The 18,306-nt window shown below is 39.1% G+C and overlaps 1 protein-coding gene across 7 annotated transcripts in view; it reads left to right on the forward strand.

The window, feature by feature from the left end:
• PPP1R9A (protein phosphatase 1 regulatory subunit 9A) overlaps positions 1–18,306 on the forward strand; it is a 164,677-nt gene that overhangs the window by 108,523 nt on the left and 37,848 nt on the right. For all 7 annotated transcript variants that reach the window (XM_042471796.1, XM_042471797.1, XM_042471799.1 and 4 more), the window contains 5 exons: positions 2,729–2,884; positions 6,461–6,514; positions 9,065–9,294; positions 11,400–11,496; positions 11,760–11,931. In XM_042471796.1, coding sequence (XP_042327730.1) covers positions 2,729–2,884; positions 6,461–6,514; positions 9,065–9,294; positions 11,400–11,496; positions 11,760–11,931 — 709 coding nt within the window. The remainder of the gene's footprint in view (positions 1–2,728; positions 2,885–6,460; positions 6,515–9,064; positions 9,295–11,399; positions 11,497–11,759; positions 11,932–18,306) is intronic.

An 18,306-nucleotide genomic window follows, 5' to 3' on the forward strand; every position in this document is an offset into this window, starting at 1 on the left:
CAAGTACTGTGTCTAGTGACAGAGTCATGTTTATTTGCTGCAAGTGGTTCCCAATAAATTGGAGTGTGGGGGTGCTATAACAGTGATACCATATCATGCATTACTTTTACTAGATGGTACCAAGGTAGGCCAGTGGTACCCACATCTCTTCCTGACATCTATTTAGGCCAGGGGTAGGCAACCTGTGGCCCGCGGGCCGGATGCGGCCCGGCAAGGCCTTGGGACCGGCCCCAGCCCGGTCCTGCCGCCGATTGCCTCCGGAGCCTTTGGCCTCTCGCATGAGGACATGGGGCCTTTGGCCTATCAGGAGGAGGTGGGCAAGGGGGGGGGCAAGCGGCAGGCAAGGGGGGCAATTGTCTATAGAAGCCTCCAAAACATGCATTTATATTAACATTTTTTTTAAATCAGCAAATTTTTTTGCGTGTCCTCCATTTTTTTAAAAAGAGTCCTCCATCTGAAATTTTTGTCCTACATTTGTCCCGGTTTATTTATTTAATTAATTTTTTTAAAAAAAATATATTTAATTATTTATTTTTTGGCTTCGGCCCCCCAGTTGTCTGAAGGACAGCAACCCGGCCCCCGGCTCAAAAAGGTTGCCTACCCCTGATTTAGGCCCTTAATGGAGCCTTAGAAAAGGAAGAGAATGTTCTTCAGTGAAATTCTGTACAGTGTTCTTTTATACTTTTCTTTTTCTGAATTAGAACAATACATTCACAGTCAGCTTTAAGTGTCCTTAACATGTTAAACTTCAGAAATAATTATCACAGTAACGTCTGTGATAATTTAACAGGGCATAGAATCTAGAATGTGTAACGTACTTCAAGTGGAATAATAGACTGTACTTGAAGTTCAGTCATAATGAACTCAGCAGGACTTTTTTCTCAATAAGCATATATAAAATGGGACTCTTACTCCTGCAAACAACAGTAACTGAAAAGTCATACTTGATTACAAAACAGAGAGAGATGTTTGAGATGTGACCAAGAATGTTGGGAATATTTGGCACTCTCTATTAAAGCAAATGCAAATGATCATTGGTATGAGCAGTGAAGATGCAGCTGTGTTATACACATTCAAAGGCCAACAGCTTACAAGGAATGAAGGATGGTAATGACATCAGTTCACATCTGTGCAGGCCACCAGAGACCTTAACATAATTACAGCATGGCTGTACTTGAACCTAGAATACTTGGCCTGCCTTTACTGCCTTGCTTGCTGCCTGACAGTGCTGCTGGTAGATGCACAAACCATCTTATGTGGCTTGTAGCCATTTCTGTTTGTAGAATACCTCTTTCTGCTATGTGAATAGAATAACCATGAATTAGCACCCACTGAAGATCAGTTGTAGAATGGGTGGTCTCCAAATGTTGGACGGCAACTCCCATCAGCCTTAGCCAGCACAGCTAGTGGTGAGGGAGGATGGAAGTTGCAGCCCAACAGCATGTGGAAGGCCCCACAATCTTCCTCCCTGAACTAAATCAATCTGTACTTATATGTTGACAGGACAGAGCACATTTAAATGGCCCATCATGTCCCTAAACAACAGTATCCATTTGGTACAGTATAGCTAGGTAACCCAACAACCTCCAGATGTTTTGTGTTACATTTCTTACAACTCCATAATTAGCCATGCTGGATTGATTTCATGGGAGTTGTAATTCAAAATATATCAAGGGCGCCAGGTTGCGTGGTTAGGATGGCTAATTTTGACCAAGGAATATGTATTTCTGAACACAGCTGTGAGGTTTAGTGTGTGGTACTGGGATGTTGTTGTCTTTCAGGCTCAAGGTCAGTTTCCACATGGCCATCTTATTGTGAGACCCCAGGTATAAAAATCTTTTGCAGTCACAGCTTTTTAAGAGATGTGTGCAGTGGAAGACTTTATATTAAGCCTTCACCTGGTGCCCCTAGCAAGATGATTCCTTCATCATGTTCCCAGCAAGAAGTGTTTCTTCATTGCTTGCTCACCACTATCCATTCCTCCCCATTTGAAAAAAAAAAAACAACCCAGTATGTACAGATATATATTGCTGCCTTTCTTTATTCTTCCTGTTAGCCTTTTCCCCCCTCCTGTTTTCCTTCCTTGTGCTTTGTGCAAACATGGATATTTCTTCTCTGACTTCAGGCTAGAACAGCCAGTATCAGAGATACAAACAGCCAATGCTGTCTTTCTCCTTGGTAAGGAGAAGTAAAGTGCTGCTTCTCTTGAAGGAAAAAAGAAAAATAAAGCATGTGCTTTTATTTCACTTGGGGCAAGGGGAGGTGAAGATTAGGCTCTCTTGATATGGCCAAATTGTAGTGCTTGCCCAATCTGGGAGCCATGAAGACAGGGAGGTTTCTGTATATGTGGTTATTGAGAGAGATTGTACATGGTTTGGTACTCTGCCTGACAATGTAGTTGTGATGATAGGATGGCATAATTATGTTTGTCTCTGCACTCCTTATAAAAGAAGGATGGGACCTGTACAAGAAAAAAACACATATAATATACAGTGCAATTATTGTAGTCCGAACCATTACAATTTTGCTGTAGCTCTAGGATTTAGAGCATGCACCCGCGTGGCATAGTTTCCAAAAGATTCCATCCTTTGCTTCTTGCCACTGCTATCTTTTCACACTTACTTGTCTTATTTTGCTGTTAAAGAATTGTTTGTTTCGGAAAACTATATGCAGTAAAACTATCTAGTGGCAGTGAATGACAGAAATGTTATAATTATGTACTTCTAAGACAGGGGAGTATGCCACTGATGAGGATGAGGATGACATGGGGCCTGTCCTCCCAGGAGGAGATATGGCCATTGAAGTATTTGAGCTTCCTGAAAATGATGACATGTTTTCCCCAGCAGAACTGGACACCAGCAAACTGGCTCACAAATTCAAAGAGGTAAGTTCTAGCACTCATCATGGATATCCAGCTTCCAGACAGTATTGATTCACATCACTGCATTCTTCACTGATCTGAACTCCTCTCTGTGAATGACTTAATTGATTTCCTACTAGCCTTTGAAATCCATATACTGTATGTAAATAGGCTTGAGCATTTACAAGGACTTGTTTTGTTAAATGAGACAAATGTTGCCAGTTTTAACATGCGTTGCCATAAAGGTAATGCTGTTGGTAGTCCACAAAGAAATTATTGCTAATCATTAGGACAAGAGATGCCTTCCTAAGTTATTAGAAAAGATACTTTCCTAAAACTGTTCACTTTGAATTCAGTGGAACTGCTCAGCAGTAACTTAAGGTTAAAGGGTTGGCTATAAATCTGATGCCTAGGTATTAACTTCATCCTGTCTTCTTTTTTCAATTAGTTGAGTTGTTAGTGACACTTTGCTCTAAACCTTAGGGTCACTACAAACTGGAAGATTTAATGCCCTGGACTTACTTTTGTATAGTCTCAAATTCAGATTAAGGCAACAATTTTGTGCATAATTGCTTGGCAGATGAATTGAATTCAATGCAGTCAGACTTTTCTGACTGAAGACCCTCAGTTGACAGCCAGCAGGTGTAGTTGGACTAGGACTCTGAAGACCAGGGCTCAAATTCCGACTCGGCCATGGAAACACACTGGGTAACTTTGTACAAGTCACATGCTCTCTGCCTCAGAGGATGGCAATGGCAAATCCCCTCTGAAGAAACTTGCCAGGAAAATCCCATGATAGGCTTAGGATTTCCATAAGCCAGAAAGGACTGGCACAACCAAAGTCCCTAAATTGGTCAAAATATATTGGTCAAAAGCCTAGCGATGTGGTGGGAATTTATCTGCACTTACAGGATTTTTAATATATACATATATATGATATACCTCCTTTCCTGGTCTGTTTCTCATGAATTTCTAGGACTAAAACTAGGGCAGAGATGTTTTTTCCCCCTGCTTTAGGAGTGTCTAATACAAACAGGTAAATTCCCACGTCGGTATTGTCTTCATTCCTTCTGGGCAGTCTCATGAATGACATGTTAAATGAGGATGTGACTTTTATCACAAATGTTCATCAGTATCTATAGTCTATTTGTTTTATATAATTTACATAAAAGCCTTGCTTGTTTGTAGAATTGTTTTACAAAGGCAGTTCACAGAGATTATGAGGTTTGTGGTGCAATTAAAATACTAGCTGTACATGGTAAACAATCTATATGAGTACATTAGAAAGTACGGTAAACACAAGTGTTGGGATTTAAGATAGTCACCCCACTGCTGTTTCCTTGTGTGAATTGGGCTGTGGGGTCTCAAGATTCTGTAGAGGCCTTTGTTTCAGTTAAAATCATAGACTGAACAATGGAAGTTACCAAGTAAATCGTTTCACACTTTTGATAGCTTTTTTAAGCTTCTGGTTTTACCAGTTCACACAAAGAAAGTGCATGTAATATGAGTTGGCTTCTGTGCTGAGATAAGTGAGAAAGAGTTCTGGCTAGTAAAGACAGAAGGTGTAGATCTGTTCTTTGTCTGTACACAAACTCTGGAATTGTCTTCTTAGAGAGACCCATCTACCCCCACCCCAGCCTTCTGCTTGTTAGGATTTCCAGATCTCAGGGCCTAGATTTTTTTTTCTCAGATCACAAGGGGAGAGATCTCTAGGTGAGAGTGCTGTCATCATGCCTATGCCCTGGCAGCTGATGAAAGGCCCTCCCTCTATTCCACTACTACTGCTGTGACCCCTGAGAAAAATAGGCAAATATCTGCTGGACTTAAACTGTCCCACCACTGCTCAACCTTTTCAGTCATTTCATCACTCTTGGAGTTCCTTTTCCTTGTTTTCACATTTTGTTCAGATTGTAAGCCTGGGAGCCCTTTTGGTTGAAGGGTGGTATATAAATACTCTGAATCATAAAAAAGTATGTGTGTATTTTTTCCATTTGATAAACTTGGTATTTTTTATTTGAATTGATTACTCTGTGCAGCTGTGGTTGATACATAAGGTATCATGCTTAACACCGTCACAAAGAACTGCTGTTCTTTATTATAACGTCACCTGGGTCCAGAACCTGTGACATCACTGGGGTTATCCCTAGGTCTCAGGTTTTGGCTCAGGGCTTGGGACAGCCATGATCTATCAAACCTACCACCACAAGACAAAGACCTTTTTGTTCATCTTGCCAAACTGATTATGATCCGATGTTGGCTGCTGGTCACTGTTTTTGTTGGTTCTAGTGTTTTATCTGCTTGGTTGTATATCTTGATAGTTGTCATGTAATTTGGTGGTGGTGGTGTTCTATGGTTTATTGTTTTGGCTGTCTTGGGTGCTGCAATGTGGAAAGAATAGGCATATACTTAAATATTAATAAATAACTAGCTATCAATCTGTATTGATGCTTTTGATTGGCCAGTTGCAAATAGGTTGCTATAGTTGGGGCTTATTCTGATCATGAAAGAAGGCCAGAAATAAGTAGAGCTCATAGTGCTTTGTAGAAAAGATAAAAGAATGGAACTGAGGTTTTGCATTTTTTGGAAGTATACAACATTTTTCAATCATCCACAACAGAGAAAAGTGTAAGATTTGAGTATGACTACTATAGTTTTTTTTTATAAAAGGAAAAGTGATTAAATTCAGCATCAGCACAGGGAAAGCAGTTTGCTGTGTACATTGGTACAAAACCAAACAAAAATTCACAAATGTGGCCATAAGAAAGATTGTGCGTAATGTGACGGTGACCCTCCCATTAATACAGTGAATGAGTGTGTGTATTGCGTGTGTGTGTATATATTAAAAGGGTCTCCTATAGAAATACTTACTTTCTTGATCTTACCTGTAGTTGTAATCATAATTTGGATTTTGAAGCTTTAGAAGAATCCTTCCACTGCTATTTCTGATAAGGATATTTTTCACAGTTTTATTCATTTATTTCCAGGATTTCGAGTTCTAATCCATTTATCCATCCTAAAGAGCACCCTAAAGTCCAGAATGGGAGATTCTGTCACATTAGTTTTAGTGGGAAATTCGCATAAGTGAAACCTGAACAGTGATCTCTCTCCTTGCTCAGGTTCAGCAAGCTTGCCTTTTGGTTGCAGTACATAACATGGAAGTACTGTATTGGCTTCACTGTGCTACTGGAGCCTTTTAATAGCCTGCTTCTGTGTAAGCTGCCCTCTGTGACATGCCTGCCTAATCCACGCACCAAGGCTTTCTAAGAATATTTGTGTGCACTGGGGCTTTCAAATCAAGCCGAGCAATTGACATTATCTTCTCCTTCAAGAAATTTGACTTGTCCAGGCAGATCGGCCTGATCTGATACTCTGAGAGGCTAGCCAGCAACATTTTTCTTTAATTAACTTGCATAGACTGAGTCATTTTCCAAGCTAGATATTTTAATTTACAGTCTACTGCACTGCAGCACTCTTGTGGGCCTTCCGCTGTGTGTACAACAGTATTCAGGTGGCAGTGTAGAAGGTCTTTCTCAAACAGAAATACACTGGAGCTCTGACATTTGCAGCTCACTTGTTTGCTTTCTGGTTTTGCATTTTCAGTTGCAAATCAAACATGCAGTTACAGAAGCTGAGATTCAGAAGCTGAAAACAAAGGTAAGGATGATTGCTGTCTACTGCTTGGCAGTTTTCTTATTTCCAGCTCCTGTAGGCTGAATCCAAAAGGAGGTAAAGAAAAATAAGTTCACACTGAAAAAAACATGTTGAGGGGAAAAAGCACAGTTTGCAATGCCTCAGAAATGCTTGCTTTGGTAAAAATAGTTTTACCTGAGCCTTGAAGGGACAGGGAGGACTATTATTACAGGAGGAAATGTCTCCAATTAGGTAGTAAATTTGCACTGTTCTCCCACATCATTAGATTTCTAACAGGTTTGAAAAGAGACAGAAAAAAGAATTTTCTTTTCATATTTAGATGAAATTGCTGCCAATGCTCTGAAGACACAAAGTGTTATTGTTTTCTCTTCCTACATAGAAAAAAGGCATTTAGCTCAAAACTGTTTTTTTAGAAATGCTACTTGTTCCTCTAATAAAATAAGATCTCCTATTTATTATATTAATTAGCCTGTTTGAGGTATATTATTTTTCATGTTTTGATAATCTCATGTTTTAAAGTCAGATTATTTCCAATTTAGTTGAAAATAATTACTTTGTTGTAGTAGTTTCTTTGCTTTTTAAGTTAGGACAAGGAAAACTCAGCAGGAAAACAAAGTCTTATTTTTGTTGATGAGGTTTGTGAGACCAATCCGTAAGAGCAGGTGTAAAAGAAGAAAAGAAAAGAAAATTCATTTTTCAATTATGGTTTTCCCCTCTTGTTTATTTTAAGAACCTAGAACTCTTCTTTTAGGGTCTGATTTAGCTGTAGAAATCCATGCGAGTGAAATTTGGCTATCTTACAGTCTTCCACAGTTTTCAACTAAGCATTCATCTGTTAATAATAAATAAAAATGTTTGCTAGATTGTTTATATCCCTGATTTTCCCCCGTTCCCAGAATTCTGAGCAAAGCAAATAATTATGCATTCTTTAAGATCCACTGAAATAAATGGAACTTAAACCATAGTTACAGGCCTCACCAGAGTTTCCTTTAATTTTAATAACATACATACACCTTTTTAATGTATTGTATAATAACTATTGTGCATTCCTTGTGATTTTGCCAGTAATTCAGAAACAAATGCTGAATGCACTGTCCAATTACTAGTAATTTCAAAGCTTTAAAACTAGAACTAAGTTGTTTGTTCCTATGTATAAAAGTACTTAAATTGAAATGTTTAAATGGATGATCACATTTCAAATGCAGAACAAAGTTATTACAAAGCATGTAGCTATTAATGCCACACAATAACTGTGTAAAAACTAATTTCCTTTCATCTCTGTCATGAGAAAAAATTGCTTTGCTTTGTTTATTTATTAAAGTATTTGAGGCTATACAGAATTCTCAAGGTGAGTGACATTTTTTAAAAAATATCATAAAATAAACTAAAAATGAATAAAATTCAAGTTCATAGTAAGAACAAGCATCAAAGAATTCAGTGGGAAAGCCAAGATAGCAGCAAAAGCTAATGGCTGACATTCTGTATTGCAGTCATAGACCCATATTCACTAGCATTCACTAAGTCACACTTGCGGCATCACTACCATCATCATAAATGTACTCCCAAATCTACTTCACCAGGCAGCAGCCTCATAGAGATCAACTGACACTTGGGGCACAGAAGGTTGATATTTCCATACACCCCTCCTACCAGACAGTCAGAAGCAGGGCACACACAGCCTCACCCGGTGGTGGTAATGGAGTGGAAACAGCAAGGTTGCTTCCTGGTAAAGTTGGTTTGAGGGGATCAAGTCAGAAGATGAGTTACACATTCATAACTAAATTTGCCACATAGAATATGGCTCAGTATTTATAATTTAAGTGTCATATCAGTCATTTAAGAACAGCCATGTCTTTAGAGCCCATGTAAAAGCAATCAGACAAACAAGGGATCGTCCTGTGGAAAGAAATCCTATAATGAGGAAGCCACCATAGGAATGACCCTGTCTCTTGTGGTCAACTATCTGATGGATGTTGCTGCCACATCTTTCAGTAGGGCCTCTGCAGCCAGTCTTGGGGAAAGGCATATGCTTCAAGTGGTCCTTCAAGCAACCTAATACCCAGGCATTTGTTGTGTTAAAAGTAATTGCAAGCACTTTACATTGCATCTGGAGATGTGCTGACATGTATGATTAAAACTTTGAAAAATGGAGAGTTATATACTCTCCATTTAAAGTCAGGCTGCTGTGAATGCTAAATGAAAAAGAAATACATTTCAGATAATTAAGCAAACCTTAATTAGTGTGGTTTGGAAGGCTCTTTCTTGCTCTAAATTCTGTCTGCCCAGGCAATAATTAACATAGACCATTAATAATATTTTATTGTACTTTGCTTATTTATTTATTTTATTTCCATCTCCCTCTCACACCCCTCAAAAGCAATGGGCAGCTATTCTGCTTTGGCATCTCATGGACTGAGCAAGGCAAGATGCCTCTCCTTGAAATTATGGAGAGAAGTCCCCCCTTGATCCATGAAGCACCTATACCTTTTCCTAGCCAAATTATTTCCAGTAAAATGAAGCTGGATTTAAAATTTCCTGTCTTAATCTGTCCAGCTTCAGGCTGCTGAGAATGAGAAGGTGAGGTGGGAGCTAGAGAAGAACCAGCTTCAGCAGAACATCGAGGAGAACAAGGACAGGATGATGAAACTTGAGAGCTACTGGATTGAGGCACAAACCTTGTGTCATACTGTCAATGAACATCTGAAGGAGACTCAGAGCCAATATCAGGCCCTGGAGAAGAAATACAACAAAGCCAAGAAATTGATTAAGGACTTTCAGCAAAAGTAAGAAGCAGCCGCATGATAATATCTCAGTTTATTCATTGAATTCCATACTGTGTACATTCCAAGAGCCAATATAATATAGTGTTTAGACTTTTTGGACTAGGACTAGGGAGATGCAGGTTCAAATCTCTGCTCGGCTATAAAACTCACTGTGTGACCAGGGGCTTTTTCTTAGCATATCCTACCTCATAGGATTATTGTGATGGTAAAAGATGGGGAACAACCACACTGCCTACCCTAAGTTCCTGAGAAATACAGTGGAATAGAGATGTAATGCACGGCTGTTTGACAAAAATGCCATAGTGTTGCAAAACTGGCTCAAGCAATCCTTGAAAAATTATTCTTCGTGCAGTGGAAACAGTCACCACTCTGTGGTATTGATTTCTCTCTTTCTCTTTGACCAGTGCCTGAAAGATAGATTTATTTCTTTTTTTTAGAATGTAAGATTGAAGAGTGATTCCAGTAATCTCCCCCCCACACACACACACCCAATAAAACCTAGCCCCAAGTAACAGAAGCTCAGAAAATGCTTATACACATACCCATAACACCTTTTTTTCCTTCTGAACAGCTGCTTATAAATGTTGTGTAATGCAGACACAACAGTCTAGTTTTTGTTTTGCTTCTAACAAAATATTGGGCACAATCTTTGGCATGTATATTCAGGTGTTACTCTCACTGTATTCAGTAGAGCTTCCTTCCAGGTAAGTGTATATAGGCCCTGGAGCCTTAGAGTATTACCAGTTCTCTTCAAGAATAAAGACTTCAGGAGGCTTGCCTACATTGGGGGGGATGCTGAACTCATCCCATAGCCAGTGATGGCAGCCTTAGTGACATGGCTACTTCCAGGAAGATACTGCAGTTTTGGGCTTAACACAACTTTGCACCAAACTAAACAATGTTGGGGAAAAGCCCAGTGTTTCCCAGAAGCCCCAAAATTACTTTGTGTTCTTTTGGCATGTGGACAGCTGAATCACGTCCAATTCAACCTGATCTGTAATCCAAATGCAAAGAGCGCAGGGAAAAGGGGATTTCCTGTTTTCAGAGCTGCCACCACTGCTTCCTCGTGGACAGGAGCTCCCTATAAAGCCTGCCCAGCATGCCGCCACTTCTGCTGAGGACAGATTTGGGCTGCCTCACTGCTGTCTCACTGTCAAGCAGCTCTCTTCAAGAGCCTGCCTGGTGCACTGTTGTTTTTGTTTTCGATCAGAATGGGGCTCCACTGTGATCGCCAAGGAGCCGGGAGAGCGATCACATCCTTACCAATTGGTAAGGATGGTGGGCATCCCATTCTGAGTTCAGCAAAAGTGATAGTGCGCCACCAGGCTCTTGCAGGGAGCTGCTTTGCTTGTCTGTGTGCACTACAATGTGAAATTACACTGGACTGAACTCGGTGCATGTGGCTGCCACCACGGTCTGTCAGGAGTCAGTCCAGGACATAATACTCTGGACTGGCCCTGGATTAAGTGGCCAATGTAGACGCACCCTGAATTATGTTTATTTGGAGAGATGGTAGAATCATGTGTGTGTGTGTGTGTGTGTGTGTGTGTGTGTATATATATATATATATATATATATATATATATATATATATAACCAGATAGTTTTACTTACAACTTCAGAAATATATACCCCATAAAAATTAAAAAGCCCCACCAAAATGAAAGTAAAAATTAAACATTATCTTAGAGATTTGAAAAATTGTTTCAAAATGTAATGTCAGAAACAATCATCACACCTATATATGTGTATTTACATATTAGACCTTTCAACCTACCTTATATAATGTACTTTAACTAACATATATGCAGTTTCACTCTTTAGCTGCAATGATTAACATATTTTCATAAAGCAAACCAAAGATAATTCAGGTTTATCTCTTTTACAATGTAGCCTTAGCCTGTTCATTTTAATGGGAAAATATTTGTTCCATTCTCTTCAACTTCTTGCTGCTGTGTGTTCATTATTGCCAGATTAGTACAAAATCTTCAATCAACCTAGCATTTTTTCAGGAGAGTACATGTTAAATTACACTGCCCTAGCAAATTGTTTTGATTCCTTTTGCCATTTGACAGTTTATTCTATCCAACCATTTTTTCCCTAAGAGAACTTGAGTTTATCAAGCGACAAGAAGCTGAAAGGAAAAAAATAGAAGATCTTGAAAAAGCCCACTTTCTAGAAGTTCAAGGTTTACAAGCTCGTGTAAGTAATGTTCATCCCTTTCTTTTAATGTGAAAGTATTGTTAGCTGTTTTCTTAGAATGTATTGAGAGGCAAATTATAAATGTTTTAAAGGGGGAAAGTGCTATTTTGCATGACAAAAAGAATAGTGTTAAGGAGCTCTCTGTGTCTCATATATGGGTGGATGTTACTAAATAAATTTGAGTTGGTAATATTTCTGTCAGCTGTCCTGATGGAAAGGAGTGGTTACAAGGTTTTGCTAATAGCTGATTACATTTCTCCTAGATTAGGGAACTGGAAACAGAGGTCTTCAGATTATTGAAACAAAATGGGAGCCAAGTTAACAATAACAACAACATATTTGAGAGGCAAACATCTGTTGGGGAAGTCTCAAGAGGAGATGCAGTGGAAAACCTTGATACAAAGCAAGTGTCCTGCCTGGATGCGTTAAGTCAAGGTTTGTTTGATCCAGATGATAAGCCTGATAATTGTGGCATTTCTGTGTGATATAGTTGTGGTGACTTAAATGTTTTCAGAAATGTAATAAATGATGTGGTGACCCAGCTGTCATTTCTCATCTATTCTCATGCCTGTACTTTCAAGCACTGTTTATATCATACTACTGAAGTCAAGAAAGTATGTAGATTCTCTTATATAGCCTATATCTGCTTTTATTTACTCTGTGTAGCAGGAAGTCAGAAATTGCATTTGATGAATCATTTATTCAGTGTACTAAAAAGAAACAAATTCTTTTTAGATATATGAACCTGTATGTGTCATGTATTGATAAATAGGAGCATTTACATGCATAATTCAGTTCAGTTCATAGTTCATAATTCAGTTCAGTTTATATATAAGGAGGCCAGACCTGGGCAGTCACATGAAAGTAGAATTGATATGTCTATGTGTGTGTGATTTTAAAACCAGAAATGATACATGTGTGACAACAGTAGTTCCATTTTATAACCTGTAAGGCCTGTTACAGACTGCCAAAATAAAGCTGCTTCGGGTCTCTTTGAAGGTATGCTATTTAAATGATGCATGGGTCCTAAGAGTCCAGAGGTCGCGCCAAAGCCACACTCCATTCCTAAGCACTGGAGCGCAGCTTTGGTGCAGCTTCCGGATTCTTAGGATGCATGCATCATTTAAACAGCATACCTCCAAAGAGACCCGAAGCAGCTTTATTTTGGCAGTCTGTAACAGGCCTTAGTTTCATTTAACCCCTTTCCTTAGCCATTTACCTTTCCTTCCTTCTGGTACTGAAGCATAGCAGGAGAAAAAACACAGGTGGACACATGTCATCTTCAGTTAGTAAGGTAAGGTGAAGAAATAAAGTAGGAGGAATTAAGGCACTTGTTTGCTCTTTTCACATGATTTTGACTAGAAAAAACAACAACATGCTTCCCCCCCCAAAAAAAAAACCTGAAAAAACCCACAAACCTGGGGGGGGGGGAAATCAGTTGAATTGCAAAGCCAAAATATACCATTTCTGTTCACTCCAGGAGTGATCGTACATTCACAGTGGGTGGAGATGTGCATGGTGGATGAATGGTTCCTGTTCCTTTTGCTGTAATGTTTAATGTCTGCATACGTTTTTGGTGACAATTGGCTAATTTTGTGATTCTCCTATCCTTTGTGGAATTCAACTCTTGCTGCCAATGTGGAAGTATTCTTAATGCAGGCATGGGCTGCTGTGGAAGGCTAAGGGGCTCCATTAGTCCGCTGGGAGATCTGGAGAGCCACATTTCCATACTACGCCCATCTCTGCAAAAATTTAACAGTGTTTTTGTTTTGTTTGAGGAGTTTTTTTGTCTCAAAGCATCCTCTAGAAGCATTATCACCTGGACCATTCCATTTGTTTGTTTTGTTTCTGTATTGAATATCTATCCTGTCTTTATCTCAAAATAGGACACAAGGCCCATTCAATTTCAGGTCCAGGAGAGGTCTTTATTATAAAGGAAAGTGAACAGAAGTCACTTCCTGTTTCAAAAAGGCTTCTCTAAGCCCTATATTGTTCATTTGGGGGAAACGTGGAGGAAATGCCCCCAACTCCAGAGAGCATTTGAGCACAAAAAAAAAACCCAAAACACCCTTTTTTGTTGAGGAAAAAAATTGCAAATTTTTTTTAAACTCAGGGGCCCTCCAAATGTGGTGGTAATGTGGTGTTAAGGGAGCCCTGGTGGCACATTAGTTAAATACCAGTACTGTAACCACTCACTCACAAGTCACAAGGTTGTGAGTTCAATCCCAGCCAGGTGCTCCAGTGTTGGCTTAGCTTGGCATCCTTCTGAGTACCCAGCTTGTTGGGGGCAGTTAGTTTACACATTGTAATCCGCTTATGGAACGCTTAGGTGCACTGATAAGCAGTATAGAAATGTACTTGCTATAGTACATGATATTGAAATGCCCATCATATACCTCAGAAAGCATTTTGATGCCTAAGGGACACAAAAACAGCTCTGGGGCTGCATATAGCCAATGGGCTGCATTTTACCCACTCCTGATTTAATGGGACTTTTAATTATAGGCTCAGGTTCTGAGGCTATGTCATCTGTTGTAAACAAGCATTTCTACAAAGAAAATAGTAGTAGTAGTAGTAATGTGATAACGTATGATAGCAAATCCATCACATGTGGCCATGATGCACAATTGTATTTGATTGCTTCAACCTATACCACGAAACCATAATTTGCTTCAGCTTCTTGACACGTGCCCATGCTTACTGTACCCTTGAAAATGAGTGTGAGTAGTTTGTTACTGCTTGTTTTTCTTATACAAACAGTATCTTTCAGGTCAAGAGTACATATTGAATGAAATGACCCTGTTACATTCATAAATTTTCCTGAATTAACATTTCTGATATTTGTTGAATTGAAAGGTATCATGAAGAAATAATATGTTTTCTCAAATTTGGCCAAACCTTTTATATATTCACAGACAGACAACCAACTAATATGCCATGATGTTGAAAAATAGAGCAGCAGTTGGAGATTACCTATCTGACTGAAATGCTTTTTAAGGAATAACCACACACAGCAAGGGATTATTTTCTTAGCCCTATAATTCTGTGGTGCTTCCAGAGTTGAGAGATCATTTTGCAATCCAGGCGAAAAGCAGCTGTTGCAAAAATCATTTCTTCTTAAATGTGTGACTAGGAGCAGATAGCGTCTAATTCCTCTTCTTGCTCTGCAAGAAATATATGCTTGATGAAGATACAGTTGTTGAAGATTTATGTTAGAAATTGCAAGTCAGTGTTTTTTGCCTTGTGGTAGTGATAATAGATATCCTACCCTGGTGTGAGCACAGGAATAGGAGAAGGTGGTGGTCATCATGGACTGCATTATACATGCATGATTTATTCATATTTCAGAGTGGGAAAGAAGTGTCTCATGGTGAAGTCTTAATAATGTGTGTGTTATTTGGTATGTGTGACACGGAGAGTCTTCTGCCCCTATTGGTAACCATTTATTGTTCAAAACATTGCTTTTAAAAATAATCTTCTGAGTCCAGAGCTAGTCTGAGACTTTTCACTGCCTGAAATAAATGGCAAGGTGGTATCCACCACACACACCCTGTGCTCATTCTACATATAATATATTATTAGACAGGCAACTGAACCTTAGTACAACACTAGCAATATGATACCATTCCCTATTAAATCTAGGGGAGCAGGCCATTGTAGTGATTCAAGACATGTAATGGAGCACACAGAACCCTTGTCATCCAAGGAAAGGGAAAGCCTGGTGCTCAGGAGAAACAGCTTATGGGGCTGTTAACTGCTGCTGTCCAGCAATATTCCTGTAAAGCAGAACAGATTAAGCAGTGTGGCTCATTAGTCAATGCTCCAGTTTATTCAGGATATTTTTACATGCCTGCGCTCATATGACTTTCAAAAGTAGTTTTGCAAGCACCTTCCAATATGACCGTTTCATCTATTCCTAAATGTGCCAACATTAAACTGTATGGTGTGGTATAGCATATTGAAATCTACATTATAATCTTCCATAGGTTGAACAATTACAATAGTACACCTATGTGTCCCAGAAATATTAGCAAACAAAAGGAAAAATGCCTTTGTATACAACATTTTAAAAAATCTTATAATAGAAACAATGCAGTGTTGAAATACCAAGAAGAAATTTCACCTTAACTATAGATAATAATATATCACAAATGGTATATTGAGCATATCCTAGATTTTGCAAGCAAAATTTGTTTTGTTTTAATAAAGTACATATTTATTTTTATTATGTTTATTTTGAATGCAAACTTGGGATTTTAGCCCATTTTGTATTTTCATGGTTAGACTCAAATAAACCTTGAGTCAATGGGAACTTGGTAAATCAACTCTTGCATATGTTCCGTTGATTTAGTGGTCCTTCTCTAGTTGGTATTAACAGATGTATTTATGTTGTGGTTATTTGCATCAGTTTGGCTAGTGAAGAAAAGTATGGTTAGTATATATTACCTGTAGAGCTCTAATGTTGATGTTTCCGACTCAGTCTATCTTTTTTAAGGATTCCTTGCATGTCTTCTGAAGTATTTTTGTATTTTAGTCTTGTTAAAAATCATGTTATGGACCCCAGGATTGTTAGCTGCATACTTTAGAAGCAAAATCTTTTTCTATTTTTTTAAAGCACCCCTTTGGATCTAGAAGTAATAAATATTTCATTTATGAATATAGCAGCGATTGTTGTTGTGCCACTTTTAGCTAGTATGCATTAAGGCGGGCTAGGATGGTTGATTTATGTTGAAGAACAGTAAATCAACATATTATCTGAAATTGATAAAGGAAGGGTGGGAAAATAAGATTTTTTGTTTAACTTCAGTAACAGTTTGGTTTTGTACTCAGTTGCCCTCAGGCACAATTTGTGACAAAGTTGTTAGAAGTTGCTTTGTCTAGACTGAGGAGCTAAGAACTGGTGTGGATACTTAACTTGCCACTGTTTCCAGCTAGTAATGATTTACATACGCTTTATATATTTCCATACCTGAACGTTGGAAAAAAATGTCCAGAAACTAGAGGAGAATGGAACAATACTGTGTTTAAAATCTTAATAAAAACACATAGAAAAGGAATCAGGCTGACTCAAAACTAGTTGGGTGTCATCCCAGTGGTATCCAGTGTTTTAGCTTCTCCAAGACCTGAAGGACTAAATGTGGGCACCAATTAATTACTGTACTTCTCTTGAAATATCTTTGCTATCCAGAGTCCCTTCCATAGATACAAAGGGTTTTTTTTTTTTTTTTTTTTGAAATGTGAATTCTTAAGGAAGAAATCTTCTGTGGATTGTGTTTAGTCATGTCCATCAGCTAGTGGACTGGACACTGCTGTTAACTCCAGTTCCCCTTCTGACAATGTACAGCTGCCATTTCCCCCTTTGTCTGGCATCATTTTAGAGATACTTAGGCAACATACATACTATGAGTCAAGTAATCCTATGTTCATAACCTGCTGGCTTGAAAGCATTGCCATGTTTGTTTCATAAAGCAGCTGTTTGTTTCTTTAATGCACTATATACACAAGTGTACTTTTTAAATGACAGGAGTGATGTGGCAGGGGCCAGGGGAAAGGAAAGGAGAGAGGCAGCAGTGAACAGAAAGAAGCTGAAGACTGAAAAAAAGAGGAAATGAATTCTTAAAGCAGTTTTATTGTTAATTCCATAGTTCTGAATTTCAGTTCCTCTTAATAACAGCGACTACTACTATTTCATCTTCTTCTTCCTCCTCCTCTTTCCATCCCATCATCATCTTTATACCTCAGCCTTTACCTAAAATTGGGATTCAAGCAGCTAATTCATTGTAAAGCTTTCTCTTTTGTTACTTCTGTTCTACACATATCTTTTAGTATGATCAGTGCAAAATAAACTGTAGGAATTAAGATAGAAGGTAGAAGCAAGAGAATTAGTTCAGGCTACAATCCAAAAGAGGAGCCAGCACGGTGTAGTGGTTTGAGTGTTGGACTACAACGTTGGAAACCAGGGCCCCATTCATACTGGGGTAAAAGACATGGAGGGAACTGGGATGATCCGGATGCCCCTCCCCCGAATCGCTCCGTTAGCAAGTGCCCACTACAAATTGAAATCGAATGCATTTTGACAGAAATCGAATGCATTCTGTAGATTGGCCGCTGCCAATCAAGCTATCGTCATGGTGATGTTTGCAGGGCATCGGGGGAAGTGTCCTCCCTTTTTAAAGAGCCAGGCACAGGGGTTTCAGCGGCTGAAGCAGGGAGAGAGATGCCTCTCTCTCTCTCTCTCTCTTTTTATAAACCTGTGGGCTTTTGGGTCAGATCTGCCCCTGTCCCAGGCAAAGGATGGGATTGCCATGCATTTTTTTTATGCTTTTAAAAGCAACATTAGCTTTCCCTTTGCTTCCCTTGCTGTATCTGCTCAAGAAGACAAATCATTCGCATATTTGCTCAAAAAAAAAGTTGGTAAAAATGTAACATTGATTGTTTGCAACATTTGTAGCTTCTCCCTCTGCAGAAAGCAAGTGCAAGCCTGGCTCCATCTGCCTCTGGAATAGAAACCATGCGCATGTGCGCTCAAAAAAATGGTAAAAAATGAAACATACATTCTGGAATAGAAATTGTTTGCATTTGAAAGGGGGGGGGGGTTTTGCCTGACATGAGCTCCGTTCATGACCTGATTTTTTCCTCCTGCAAGGGAAGGAATGCCCAGCAACAGAGGGCTTTGGGCAGAGGATGCAGGGAAAAGAGGCTCCTAAAGAATGCCTTCCCTTGCTCCCTTCTGCCCAGGGCTCTTTCCTCCTCCCCCTCCCCTCCGATGAGGGGAGGAAATGCCTTGCCCTTTGCCCACCCTCTGACCTA

The sequence above is a fragment of the Sceloporus undulatus genome, chromosome 6 (assembly GCF_019175285.1).
Source record: "Sceloporus undulatus isolate JIND9_A2432 ecotype Alabama chromosome 6, SceUnd_v1.1, whole genome shotgun sequence".
In the NCBI taxonomy this organism is placed as follows: Eukaryota; Metazoa; Chordata; class Lepidosauria; order Squamata; family Phrynosomatidae; genus Sceloporus; species Sceloporus undulatus.